General features: G+C 37.2%; 1 protein-coding gene across 1 annotated transcript in view; it reads right to left on the bottom strand.

The window, feature by feature from the left end:
• PREX2 (phosphatidylinositol-3,4,5-trisphosphate dependent Rac exchange factor 2) overlaps nucleotides 1–13,876 on the bottom strand; it is a 168,623-nt gene that overhangs the window by 70,561 nt on the left and 84,186 nt on the right. Inside the window, exons 19-24 of the mRNA XM_085052989.1 lie at nucleotides 11,727–11,812; nucleotides 9,350–9,486; nucleotides 6,186–6,303; nucleotides 5,159–5,343; nucleotides 4,084–4,245; nucleotides 127–349 (exon numbers count right to left, since the gene is read on the bottom strand). Coding sequence (XP_084909115.1) covers nucleotides 127–349; nucleotides 4,084–4,245; nucleotides 5,159–5,343; nucleotides 6,186–6,303; nucleotides 9,350–9,486; nucleotides 11,727–11,812 — 911 coding nt within the window. The remainder of the gene's footprint in view (nucleotides 1–126; nucleotides 350–4,083; nucleotides 4,246–5,158; nucleotides 5,344–6,185; nucleotides 6,304–9,349; nucleotides 9,487–11,726; nucleotides 11,813–13,876) is intronic.

Raw genomic sequence — 13,876 nt, 5'->3', positions numbered from 1 at the left:
AGGAAGGGGATTTCAGAAAAGCTTATCCTTAATTTTAATATTTGGGCCATAAACCTAAACAGATTACCCTTTAAGACTCTATATCAGAAACACTGGAAGTAGCTCTTTAAAGCCCAATTGACTTACCTTGATCAGTGTTTTTATTTTCCTTTTCATGGGAAGAATGTTTTCTGCTGTCTAACTGTACTCCAAAGGCACTACCAAGGGAAGTTGAGGTCTTCGGGTAAGACACTTCCATCACATTGATATGGCAATTGGTTGGACAGAAATCACTGCTGTGAAGTGGTGAAATCTTTGACTTAGCTTGTTTGAAGGTAGGCCAAGCTCTGTTTTTTAATACTCTTGAAAACTAGAAGTGAGAAAGAAAACCAAATTTCAATTAGCAGTTCTTCTTGTGTCCGCACTTAGCTGACAATAATTGTGTAATGGACTAGAAAACAAAAGCTTAAAGTATTTCAGTTATCCTTGAGTTAAGATGTCTTGACTTCATAATTTCCATCTTTCTCTAGAAGGGAAAGAAAAAATATTTTTTTATTTTACATTTTTTAGGGATTGTTTTTTGAAGCAAATGATTATTTTAAGAAATAAATAGCATTGTAACCAAGAGATAGAATTTATTTCCCATGGAACATAATAAAAAAATAAGTATCTTTCTGGGGAGCAAGTCTGGAACTGATCCAATGCTGTACTGCTCATGACATTTATAAACACCTGCTGATGTTTTCAAGTCAGGATCTTCCAAAAATGTATTAAATTTTTGTCTGAAGCTATAATAAAGACAAAATTGGAAAGTATGAATTCTGGATTTCATATTGAGGAAGGAGGAAGTCTTCTAATTATATCCTATCCTCCTGTATTTGGAGAAGCACTGCCAGGAGGTTGAGGGAGGTGATCCTGTTCCTCTTCTCAGCACTGGTGAGGCCTCACCTGGAGGTCCAAGTCTGGACTTCACAGAAATAGATGTGCATATTGCAGACAGCCCAGTGAAGGGCCACTGACATGATGAAGGGACTGAAGCATCTCTCCTATGAGGAAAGGCTGAGGGAGCTGGGACCCTTCAGCCTGGAAAAGAGAAAGCTCAAGGGAAAACACATCAATGTATACAAATACCTGAAGGAACAGTGCAAGAGGACAGAGCCAGGCTCTTCCCAGTGGTGCCCAGTGCCAGGACCAGAGGCAATGGGCCCAAACTTAAACACAGGAGTTTCCTTTGAACACCAGGAAACTTTGCACTGTGATTGAGCACTGGCACAAATTGCCCAGAGAGGTTAAGGGAAGAGCAGTCAGCTCTCCCTCCTTGAAGATGGTCCTGGGCAATCATCTCTAGATGGCCCTGCTTAAACAGGTTTGGCTAGACAAGACCTGCAGAGGTCTGTTCCAACCTCAACCAGTCTTCTATTTTGAGTGGCATTAGGAAGCTGATAAACACTAGTACATAAAAACTGCAGACAACACATTTTACAGACTTTCCTAGCCCACCATCTCTTTCTTCTCCCCTCTATATATCAGTTCAGCAACGAGGAGTGTTTTTTGGTCTAATTCTAATACAGTTCTTAGCCACATCTCCTTCACTTTAATATCTGAAATTTCATGCAGACTCTTGAATAGGCTTAAAGTTTGTTTTTTAAGATGAGAAGATGGCAACCCAAAATGTTAAAAATTGAACTGGGCACTAAGAAAATACATCTACTTCTGAATCATAAAGGTCATGTGATCAAGCTCTTCCATTGGGAAAGAAATTTGCCAGTCACAAGGAGGATTTTTTTGTCAATATGTGCCATTTCCAGTGCAGTTTGTTATTAGGGGAGAGTTTTTTCTGGCAAGATGTAATCAAGTGTTTTAATCACAGTATCTCTCCAGTCAAAATATTACACAAACCTACTTCAGCTACAAACCACAGCTCATGCATAAGAATTTTTTTGAAAGTTAACTTGCAAAGTTTCTTCACTAATAAATTTCAGTAAAAATTCAAATCAGTCAACTTTTTGCTAACACTTCAATTGAATTAAGACATATCCCTTCTGCAAAGTAAGATGTTTCTGTGCTGGGACTCAAATTTCTGTTTATTTTGGTGTCATATTACTTCAGCCTGATGAACATTTGATGGGTTAATTACATTTAAATCTTTAGATCACAACAAGATCTGGAGCGTTACAAGAAATCCAATTATGGAATTGTTCAAAGGCTGAAGAATGTACAAATTGTTAAGAAGGACACTAAGGACATTCAATGATGAAAATGTTTCTGTAAGCAGTACATATTTCACGTCTCAATCTCCCACACATCCTGCTCCAGAGAGACCAAATGCTGGCTACGATTTAATCAGGTCATAAGTCAGGACTAAAATTCTTTTCATATATGTGTTGAGAAACATCTGGGAGTCATGGCACTGGAATCGAGGTCTGTTAGGAGCAAAATGTTCTGATAATAATAATAGTAGGACCTGCAGAAATCTACAAGGCTTTTATTTATAGAATTCAAACTTTCTCAGTGAAACCAGGAGCCAAGCTGGGCTCAGGCACACCGAAAGTCTCCTGTAACTATGGTTACCTTTACCTTGCCAAGAAAATGACACATCTATTCCTGAAATCCGCTGCATTACTAATTGTCTTTAAAAGCTATAACTGTGAAACCACTTATTTTTGAGCAGATGAGATTTAAAGTGCAGTCTCTATCAGCAATATCTACTTCCAGACAGTGTAAGAACTGTGACAACTTCTCTGAGGCTGTTTGTTTCACATCCAGCAAACACAACAAAATTTGATTTAGTCTTGGCCTCCTGTGTAGAGACTGTTTATCATAGTCAAATTTTTCAGCTACAGAAAACATATAAATCACCTGCATGTTACTCAAACCGTAACTATTAATATGAAAACTAAGGAATTTTGGTTTTGAAAAAGATGTTTTGATTTTTAATCAAACTGGAAACACAAAGGTTTGTAATTCAGGCAAACAGTGGAGAGATCCGCTGTTTGCTAATGCAGCACCAGGATTCTTTTGATGAGTCTATTGATGTAACTTAGTTTATTCCATTTCTGTTCAGAGAGCATCCTGAAAAGTCTGACAAGCTGCTTTTTGGCCTTCGTCCTACTGAAGCTACAAGTATTCTTAACAGTTCTCCCTACTTTTCCTTTGAAAAGTAAAAAAACATTATCCACTCTTTTGAATGAAGTTTCTGCAAATGTGTGAAGCTTCTGCATTCACTTTACTTTTCCTTTGCTTTTTTTTTCTTTTCACTTTTTTATGTATTAGATCTCAAAACAGACCAGTTTGTAAATGTCACAACCCAGATCCCCAAATGAGGTAAGATAGGACAGACCCACTTTTTTGAAGCCATTTTGACCCTCAAAGTAATTCAAAGTAATTCACCCCCCCACAATTAGGTTCCATGAGAGTAGAACTAGGAGTCTGGAAGAGAAAACGTGTTCGCATGAACAAAATGGCAAATGGTTGCTTCATTTATGCCCTGCTTGGTTAAATAACTAGAGAAATGCACTGACAGCAACTAGAGGTCATAGCCTGAGCTATTTAATAATTCACACATCATTAACTTAGATCTCAAGCATATGAAAGTCAGCACTTTCTCCATTTTTCCATGCTATTATGTTTAATTAACCCATGTGAAGCTAATAATTTACAGAGATGTTACTATTAACAGTTATGCTAGAGCCTAAAAGATTAATAAAAGGGTTATAATTTGGTATTTAAGTTGCACTAGAAATAAAAAAAAAACCAATTCCATTGTTATTGCTTCATTTTTGGTTAACATCTGCAAATTCACTAGAGTATTGGTTTAAGGCATTTACAAGAATGATGGCCCTTTTGTGGAAATATGTAGTTGATTGTGTCTACAACTGCACACAGCAAACAAGAAAGGATAGAAACTATCCAATGTCTAAAAAAGGGAGAGAATGGTTTGAAAACAATTGATGCAATTACTCAGTTAAGGCATTCATGCATCAAAATAACTAAATTTTCAGCCACATTTTCTTCACTGCCGTAGATATTCTTAAGAGGCAAACTGTACAACATTCCCCTTTTTTTCCCTTAAATATAATCAAGCTGAGGACATGCAGGTCATACCTTTTTATAACTAGATATTCTTCTGTAGATATGCTCAATTTTCTCACTGCAAATGACACTGAATTTACTTTGAAGTTCAGTGGGGATTACGTCATTTAAGGAATTGAGGCTGTTGCAATTCTGCACAAAATATTCATCACTTTTTGCCAGTGCTTCAAGAATCTAGGATAATAAAAACAAGAGAAGTATGTTATGAAATTGACTAAAATCTCCCCTTACTAATCATCTCTTATGATTAAAGTTGAAAAGCCTGATAACATTACAGGCAACGGTGCACAACAACAATGAATGAAGCTTGGGATGCAAAGAGGTTTTCTTAAATCTATTCCCTGCTAAGTTATACACATAAGTATTTTTGCTTGGCTTCTCATGACATTGTCTGATAATGGATTTACTACTAATTTCCTACTAATGTAACCACTATGGCTCCTCTGAAATACATTATCTGCTGTATTTACTTGATCAGCATATATTATGCAAAGCTGTTGAATTAATTCATTCATTACTTCTAGAAAATCTTTGGTTTGGCAGTATACTAACACATTGAAAAAGGATAAAAGAAAACTGAGTGTTATCCTTGTGTATATGCTGCATAAATAAACCAGGAAATAGGGCACAGAATAAGCTGTACTGCCCAGCAAAGACTGAAGCCTTGCAACGATGGAAATAGCACCAGCAAATGATGGTGAGAGAAACCTAAATAAAAGGCACGTTGAAGAGATGAGGGTAGTATATTGCCTTTTTAGACATTTCAGTGAATCTTTGACTCTCTTTCCATTTTTATTTGATAATTAAAAAATAAGGGAGAGGGGCAGAAGGAATGGAAGACTTCAAAGTTCTTTTAGTATTTTTTTAAAGGCTCAATTTATAATGACAACATAACGCATTTTGCTTCCTGAGCGCACAATCATTCTCCAAAACATCGAAGCAATAAAGGTGACCGATTATAACGTATTAAATGAAAGACATATAATCACAAGAATAAAAAAAAAAATTAAAAAAAAAAAAAAGACACATGTTGCTCCACTGGTATTAAACACGCTAAGAATTAACATATACAAAATATGCTTCATACCTTGGCAGTCAAACTGAAAAATCCCTTTGGTTCAATCATTTTTTCCAAGACATGGCACTTTATTCCAGCTGTGCTGTCATACTCATAAACCACTCCATACTCCAGATGAACATTGTCAACAGTCAGACTCACATGATCTTTCTTCCCATCAATTATTGCCATAGTGTTAAATTTGTCAATTACCTCTAGAATAAATAAAGGAACACAAATCAGTTGACAAATCCTGGACATTAAATGAACTAAAAAGGACATAGGCAAGCATTCTAGAAACAGGTATGCTCTAATCATTCTATTTAAAAACATTCATTAAAAAACCTGGCTGAACGATTTAAAAATCAGAATTCCAGTAGACTTGTAGACATTAAAATACTGGACTGCAAAACAGACAAAACTCTCTCTTTACAAACAGTTATTGAAGGGGGTTAATTCCACTTCATTTATAATCCAGAGACTTTAAGAAGGACCCCAAAAAAGGGAAAACTGAGAATTTCTAAATAAAGTAGAATAAAATTACTATGAAAACTGTCAACATTCAGAAATGAAACCACAATATGTGCATTTAGGAAGAGAACACAAATACAGGTCACATGTTAACTGTCTCTTTAATTGCAAGATGCATATGAATGCAGTTTTATCTAATCATTAATTGCCTGAAAATAATCTGAAGGATAGCTGTTTTGTTATTTCCCATGCAGTAATGACTAATGTATCCAGTTTGCCATAAATGATTACTAGCTGTGAAAATAAATCAGGTAATGCCTAGGATTATGCTTCTTACAAATGAAAATGAACAGATTTTCCCCAAAGTGTACACAGAAGTTTTTTCTCTAAATAGGAAACACAGTAATTTTCAAAGAATAGCATGTTAAATTTATATGTTTGGAATGCATAAGAAAGGAAATCATTATGTAAAACACATCTTATGCTCTGCTCAAAATCTCCTCTCTGCAAACAAACCTACTGCCTACATTTTCCTTGTATTACAATAACATTCTCAGGAACAACAAATCAAATAAGCATCACATACCTTCCACTTTACAATCAAAGGCATCGCCTCCATCATCTCCAGAGGGTTTGGTGTTTGTTTTCTGAAGATCTTCCTGTGCACTTTCAATGCTGTTGTAAACCCACTGTATAGAATCTTGCTAGAAAAGCACAAAAACAGGCAGCTAGAAAAAGCTTTGCAAGTGGAACTGAAAGCAGCTATTTCACAATTTTTAAGGCATAAGTTTAAAAAAGAAAAAAGAAATTTACAGAGAATTTTGGTATTGTATAAAACCATCCTAAGAATTTTGGCAAGTTATTTTTTTTTATTTCAGCATATATTGTCATGAGACAGTATGAAATCTGTGACAGCATGACATCTATCATTTTCATGTCTCTGCCAAAAATAACTTAAGACATTTCAAATCAAATTGCAGATTGAAAAATATTTTTCCCCGAGAAATCATGGGGGGGAAAAAAAAAGAACCAATTTTTGCTTTTCTAAATCTGCTGTGCATACACAAATCTGATGGCAAATATTGTGGAATGTCAATCAAAGACAGAGAATGTCCAGTTTACCTGTCACCCATGTGTCACCAGCACAAAGAGCCTACACCGCAGCCTTCACTACTTATATTTGCCTTTACTACACTTACTTTACTAGATGTTTTTTATTTTTCCCCCACAGATTAGAATCCCCCCACACCCCCAAAGAAAAGAATCACAGGCTCCAAAAGTCCACCCTCTTATGTGGCTGAGTGACACATGAGCACAGGAATGGTGGCTTACATGGGTCATACAATCTTCGAAGAAGCCACATTTGTGTCTTATATTTTGTTCTACCCAGTCTGTAACTCAGCCACATGTCCATCACACCCCTGAGGAAGGCCCTAACAAGCATGGCATCCTCAGACTACCCTTCTTTGTCCCTTAAGCCCCAAAACAAGCTTGACAGTCAGGTTATCACTCCTTCTCCAACAGATAAAGCAGAATAAATTACATGATTATGATAAATTTGAATTCAAAAAGAAGTTCATGGAAGAATTCAAAGTCAAGCAAGGACAGCAAACATTAAATGTTAAAATCTTCCCGCAGAGTGCCAAACACATCCGTTTATCCTGTGCTAACACACAACATTCAGCTTCCACCTTTATCCCATTGGTACAGTTTCTCTAGCTTTCCTAGATTCATCTATGCCTTCCTTTATGCTCAATGACATGAAATATTTTAATAAGAAAGACTAACTGTCAGAGCTCTGAGTTGATTGTTGGAGGACACGTGTGCAGAAGCTGATCAACAGGAACGCTTCTGAAATCCACACTCCATTGCAGGTTCACCTGAAAGCTCGATGCTTAGTTATGGATTCTTATAGGCTTGCTTGGCAGCATTAAGACTGCCATGCCAATCTCTAATAGGAAACACTAACTACTTAAATTGGAGGTCCCTTATTCAAAAGCTAACGACCAACCTAATGCAATATGACTTGGAGCAATGTTCTTCAAAATCATTACAGGAGAACAAACTAAACATAAATCTGTCACATCATGATTAGCAGCACTGCAAAGAAATTGTAATTCGAAGAAGTAAAATCTGGTCTCAATTTTCTTTATTCAGGCAAGACAGAAGATAAACACTGTCCAACAGAAGTTACACAGCTATTCACTGAAAGAATCTGAAATGAAGTTTCATGCTCCAGGCAACTAGGAAGACTCCCTACCCTGAGAAGTACAAGATATAAGAAACAGAGAAATATGTCCTTTCAATTATGCAATTGGGAACCACAGGAGAGACTCCAATATTCATGGTAATTAAATGATAGGCTAATGTGCTGTACTTACAAAATAGGAAAAATCCATAGTCATTTTCCAAATAATAAAGGAACCCCAAAATTTCTGAATAGAAAATGAAATTTTAGCTGCCTTGGTACCTGTGGGAATACTACCATTTACTTCAGTCTAGACAATTCTCCCATAGTTTTTTATAACACTGCATCCTAAATGAAGTTTTTCTTGTTAGTCTGGGGAACTTCAGTTATCTGTAATTTGCTGAATTATGATCAGCCACATTTTAAAATTTAAATAAATACTATGTATAGGAAAAAACTTCAAGTTATTATACAAGTGGATTAAAAAAAAACCCAAGCAATTCTTCATGCCAAGGCATTCACACCAGCCAACATTAATTAACCCTCTTTGGATGTCACTAATATCCATAGGAAGTCTACAGTTATACAAAGAGAGAACACAACCGCTATAAAGAATTTAATTTATCTTTTATTCTAGCCAGTTTTGCTACTAGTGCACAAGACATATTCTCATTACTAGAGTGCACCTTCCTTTAAATAATAGGTGAGCTTGATCTTGATACGCCGTGTAACAATTTTAATTCTGTATTATCATTTAAACACAAACATCCAGAGAACATTTTCATAAAGATCGTATTTATATGACACAGTTCTAACTATATAATTTTTATAACTATGCAGCAGGTGTGAGAGAAGGATCCAACTTGATTTTAATTGGATTTTTCTCCTCAGTAAACAAGTACTTGAAGAGTTTGTGAAGTTAATTAATGATACTGGATCACAGTTTATGAAAAAATTGCAGGGAATTGGAAAATTACATTACAGAATCCAGCTTGGTTTGTTTTTTTCCTTAAATTTTTGTCTGGGACAAAATTTGCATGCTCTAAGAAAAAGGAAATTTTGAGTCCTTGAATATATGCTTATTTTCAAGATTGGAATGCAATGGAAACTCAGACTTTTATGGATGGAATATGTGCACTCTGCTCTCTGTGTGCTGAAGTGTAACAAAATTCTGGAAGATCAGTTTTATGCATATCATTCTCCTGCTGCTGAGCAGGCAGCAAGCTCTGTGGTTCCCTCTCCATCAAGATGAGAATATACCTCACAATTCTGCACAGGACTGCAGAAATGTTTGAAACAGCCCTTTGAAAAGACAATATAAAATTGTCTGTGATATTTATTTCAGTGCAGAAATTAAGCAGCTCTTGAACATCACCAATATATTGAGCAATCTTCAGCTTTTATATTTCAATTGGCTTCCCTTCAGTTTTATTTGCCACTCCTTTCCTCTCACCCTGCTCAAACACAACAGATATGTGCACAGAGATAAACACCCCTCTGTTTACTTTGACCAAAAAGAGAAACCTAGAGGAAAATGTGCAAGGGCACCAAATGAGACATACCTGCATTGGCCTCCTGTACTTCCTGCAGGCTGTGACATGAGCAATAACACTTGCATGAGTCTCTTTGCTGACATTAATTCCATTCACTTTGATTATGCATTGGCCAGGGTGGAGACCTGCCGCAGCTGCCACTGTTCCTATTAATAAAAAACCACATAGTTAAAAGACTTCATTTTCTAAACATCTCCTTTCAAGCTTACAGTCCAAAAAAACTATTTTTTTAAAAAAATCAGAACCTAGTCTGACTGGTTCTTGCATACTTCCCCTGACCACAGAGTACTTTTGTAGACCAGATGGACTCCAAGAAAACGGAGTTCACTAGCAGACATTTCCATAAAAAGAGACCAGACAATTTTTGTAAAGGCTGCTTTATAAAACAACAAAACATTGACTAGCAATATGAAAATGTAGAAAATTCCTCTTAAAGAAAAGGACTTTAAAATGATAAAATGGCTCTGGCTTGAAGGTCACTAATTAAATCCTAGACTACTTTTAAATGACCCAAGCTTATGAGCTTCTTGTTTAATTCAGGTGTTTCAATTTTGCATACAAAAGAGAAGCTTTCTGGCAATACATTAAGAAGTACAAGAGCATACTAAAGTATCATGTTAAACATGAAGTGAAATATCTAAATTCCAAAGACATTTCCAAAGATCTTGTTCTTATTTTCATCTTCCCTACCAACACAATTATAGCAGAGGGCCTTACAGCTTTAACTCGAAATACTCAAAGATAACTAAGAAGAATATCTCAAATTAAATTATCAGAGGGTGGGACAGGGGGACACACAAAACACGACACCAAAACAAATATTATCTTTAAGCCACATAAAATATTTGGTTCAGTGACTTCTTTCCACAATGGAATAACCACCTTGGGAAAATCTAGTCGCTGATTAGGCCCTACAAAAATAGCAGCTGTCTCTAGGTCTTTTCAGTGTGACTAAAACTCATTCCTGAAAGACAGCCTGCTGGAGTTTGACCTTAGTTCCAGCTATCTGAACATTTGCCTCCTTACATCTCTCTTGATGCTGCCACAGAGGTGCCAAAGAAGTAAAAATCTATTGCCTAGAGACTGCCAGGCTAGGTTGCAGAACCTAGGTGCTATGAAAGACAAGGCTAGACTGAATTTGCAGGGCTGACAAACAGAAAAGCTTGTCACGACTTCATGACTTGTCAGTTGAGCATGTTTGACAATGAAATAACTTACAGAATATACATGAACTCCCCTCATTTTAGGAATTAACACTCTTAAAGCTGCATTTAAAATCTAATATAAAAGAAAGTCATTGGAAATTACACCATTACCAACTAATGCAAAGTCCCCTTCCCCCCAAAAGACAAAAATAAACATATAAATAGATCTTATTAAATATCTCTATCAAAAAAAAAAAAAAAAGAAAACTATCTCTTCAGAAAATCCCAAGGTCCCAATTCAGCAAAGTATTTAAGCATATGCTTAAAATCTTCCAGGTTTAGCAAACCACACAAGCAAGCACTTGCATATTGTTGAGGCTAATTGGAATAAAGTAAGAGCTTAATGAATAATGATAGGCAGTTGAATTGAGATCCAGGTGCAGAAATAATTATCACAGCTACAAAGTCTGTCGTTTATTAGTCTTTCTCTTGAAAATCTATTTTCTGGCACCATGGCCTAGAAAAAAAGTCATCAAACTCTGTTCAAATCTGTCTGCTCGGCAGATCAGTTTTCTTTTCACTCCTCATTTACAAAGGCAGAAGAGGGAAAGGAGACACAATTGTCCCACAATAGCTGAAAATACAGTTATTTTCTTCTACCATCAATAACATGAGACAGCAAGAAAGAATGCTTAAACTTCTTTTTTCACAAGTGCACTGGTTAAAAACATTAGTTAGGATAACAAGTATGTGAAAATCACATCTCAAGATGGACAAAATAGAATTTACAAGAAACATTTGCAATTACTAAGTCACTAACACACTTGAAAAATTTCTAAAAAGTACACTTTTTCGTAAAATGTTTTCAGAACACTACAGAACCAGACAGCCACCTAACAACACTCAGGTTCTCAATAGCCATCCATTGGACAAGGGGATTTTGCATCCTTCAGATACTATTTAATATGTAAAGAATGCACAGCTTTAACTTAATTTTCCTATATTGGTATAAACACATTAAAAAAACAAGTTGGAAGATATATCCAAAGCTTACAGAGCATAAGAACACAAAATAATTTTATGCGGGTTTATTTAATATTGTTTGTTACTTTGGGGAGAATAAAAATCTAAGATAGATTACTGGACCTAATTATGACTTATCTCAACCAAGTCATCTAGATGTTAACTATGTATTTACATCTATGTATTTACCAGTACCATTGACAGCTCTTACGGCTTACCTCTCCCAACAGCATGGACAACAGATGGGCCAAAGCCCCGGATTTGGAATCCAAGTCCATCTGCAGAGTCAGGAATCTTCACCGTCCTGATGCAAGCAAAGATGCAATATGAATGTAGCAAAAGGTAGCATTTTGTTATTCAGCAGCATGTAGGTTACAAGGGTGTAAAGCTCCACAGTTTTATTCAATTCCATTTCAGATTTTGCACCATTTATATTCCAGATACCGTGCACCACTGGCATCGGCAATAAGAACAAGCTGAGACAGCACAAACAATCTATTTCACAGGGAAATTCAATATGCTGATTGTAATCAAAACACCACCATAGCTTTAAAATTATTCCCAAAAGGACTGATATTTGGGTAAGTTGCCATAGCACAGCAGCACTGAAAGCCCTGGGAAGGCAGGCAGTCTCTCCCAGACGAGAGGACAGGGCCTGGGGAACAGAGATCACAACAGGCCTGGTCACACAAGCTGCAGCAGACTGCAGAGCCTAGATCCATACTACAATTAAACATAATCACAAAATATGTTGAGTTGGAAGGGGCCCACAAGGATAATCAAAGGCCAACTCCTGGCTCTGCAAAGGACAGCCCCGAGTCACACCATGTGCCTGAGAGCATTGTCCAGACACTTCTTGAACTCTGTCATGCTGGTGCTGTGACCACTTCTCTGGGGAGCCTGTTCCAGTGCCCAACCACCCTCTGGGTGAAGAACCTTTTTCTAATATCCAACCTAAACCTTTCCTGACTAACAGGCCTTTCCCTTGGGTCCTGTCATTGGTCACCACAGAGAAGATATCAGTGCCTGCCCCTCCTCTTCCCCTCATGAGAAAGCTGCAGACTGCAATGAGTTACTCTGTCACAGAAGAAAATTTGGGTTGATAAGCAGCTTTCCTTTCATAAAGCTGTGCCCAATGACTGCGTTGTCTCTCAGATGTTTTTCAATACCTCCCAGAATAATCTTCTCTGTAACTTTACCAGGCATTGAAGTGAGACTGACGGGGCTGTAGTTTCTCAGGTCCTCTTTTTTGCCCTTCTTAAAAACTGGGACAATGTTTGCCAGCTTCCAACCAGCTGGGACCTCTTCAGATTCCCAAGACAGCTCAAAAATCATCCAGCGGTTTTAGAATGACATCAGCTAGCTCTTTGAGAATTCTTGGATTAATCCCATCAGATCCCATAGATTTGTAGGGATCCAACTGCAGCAGCAGATTTCACACAGTTTCAGAGCTGGCTGGGAGTTGATCATTCTCACAGTCATGGTCCTCCAGCTCAAGGCACTGAGATCGCTTTGGTCTGTGACCCATGCTGAAGATGGAGGTGAAGAATAAATTAAACACCTCTGTCCCCGTTGTCTCTGTCCCCGTTTGTGAGGTGACCGTCCTTATCCTGCAATGGCCAATGTTCTTTTTATACTACATCTTGCCATTAATATATTTGAAAAAACTGTTTTTATTTTCCTCCACATTTCTGGGCAGCTTCAACTCCAATTGATCTTCGGCCACATGAATGTTCTCCCTACAGTGGTGAGCAGCATCTCTGTATTCTTCCCATGTCACTTGACCTTGCTTCCACTGGGCATACATCTTCCTTTTTCACCATATTTCCAAAAGAAAATTCCCATTCAACAAAACTGGTCTTCTGCCTTGCTTGCTTGACTTCCAGCATTTGGGAATTACCTGCTCCTGCACCCTTAGGAGGTGATGTTTAAAAAGTGACCACCACTGATGGACCCCAGCATCTGCAAAAACATTTTCACGCTGAAATAGCAAATTCTGTCAGGTGTAAGTAGACAAGGTGTTGAGTAGATCATCCCATCATCAACAAACAAAATGTTTCCACTCACACCAGCCTCTGAACCATGCATTGACGTGATGGATCTGCCTATTCCCATCAATATTATTCCTTGTTACCAGAAGAATCAATGAAATCAGTACCTGTGCTCCTGATCCCTGTACCAATTGTCCCAGGTCCTGAAGTCTTTTTTGATTGCCCTCGGACTTCTCTTTTATTTTGTAACTGCCAGTTTGAACAACCAATAGTGGATAGTAATCAGAGGGCCTTACTAGACTGGATTGTTTCCCAGTAATGTCCCTTATCCCTGCCTCTGGGAGTGAGCAGACTTCCCTGTGAGTTGGGTCTGGTCT

Source organism: Lichenostomus cassidix, chromosome 2 (genome assembly GCF_008360975.1).
Source record: "Lichenostomus cassidix isolate B80296 chromosome 2, HeHo_3.0, whole genome shotgun sequence".
NCBI classification, from domain to species: Eukaryota; Metazoa; Chordata; class Aves; order Passeriformes; family Meliphagidae; genus Lichenostomus; species Lichenostomus cassidix.
This window is presented reverse-complemented; position numbering and strand designations above follow the sequence as displayed.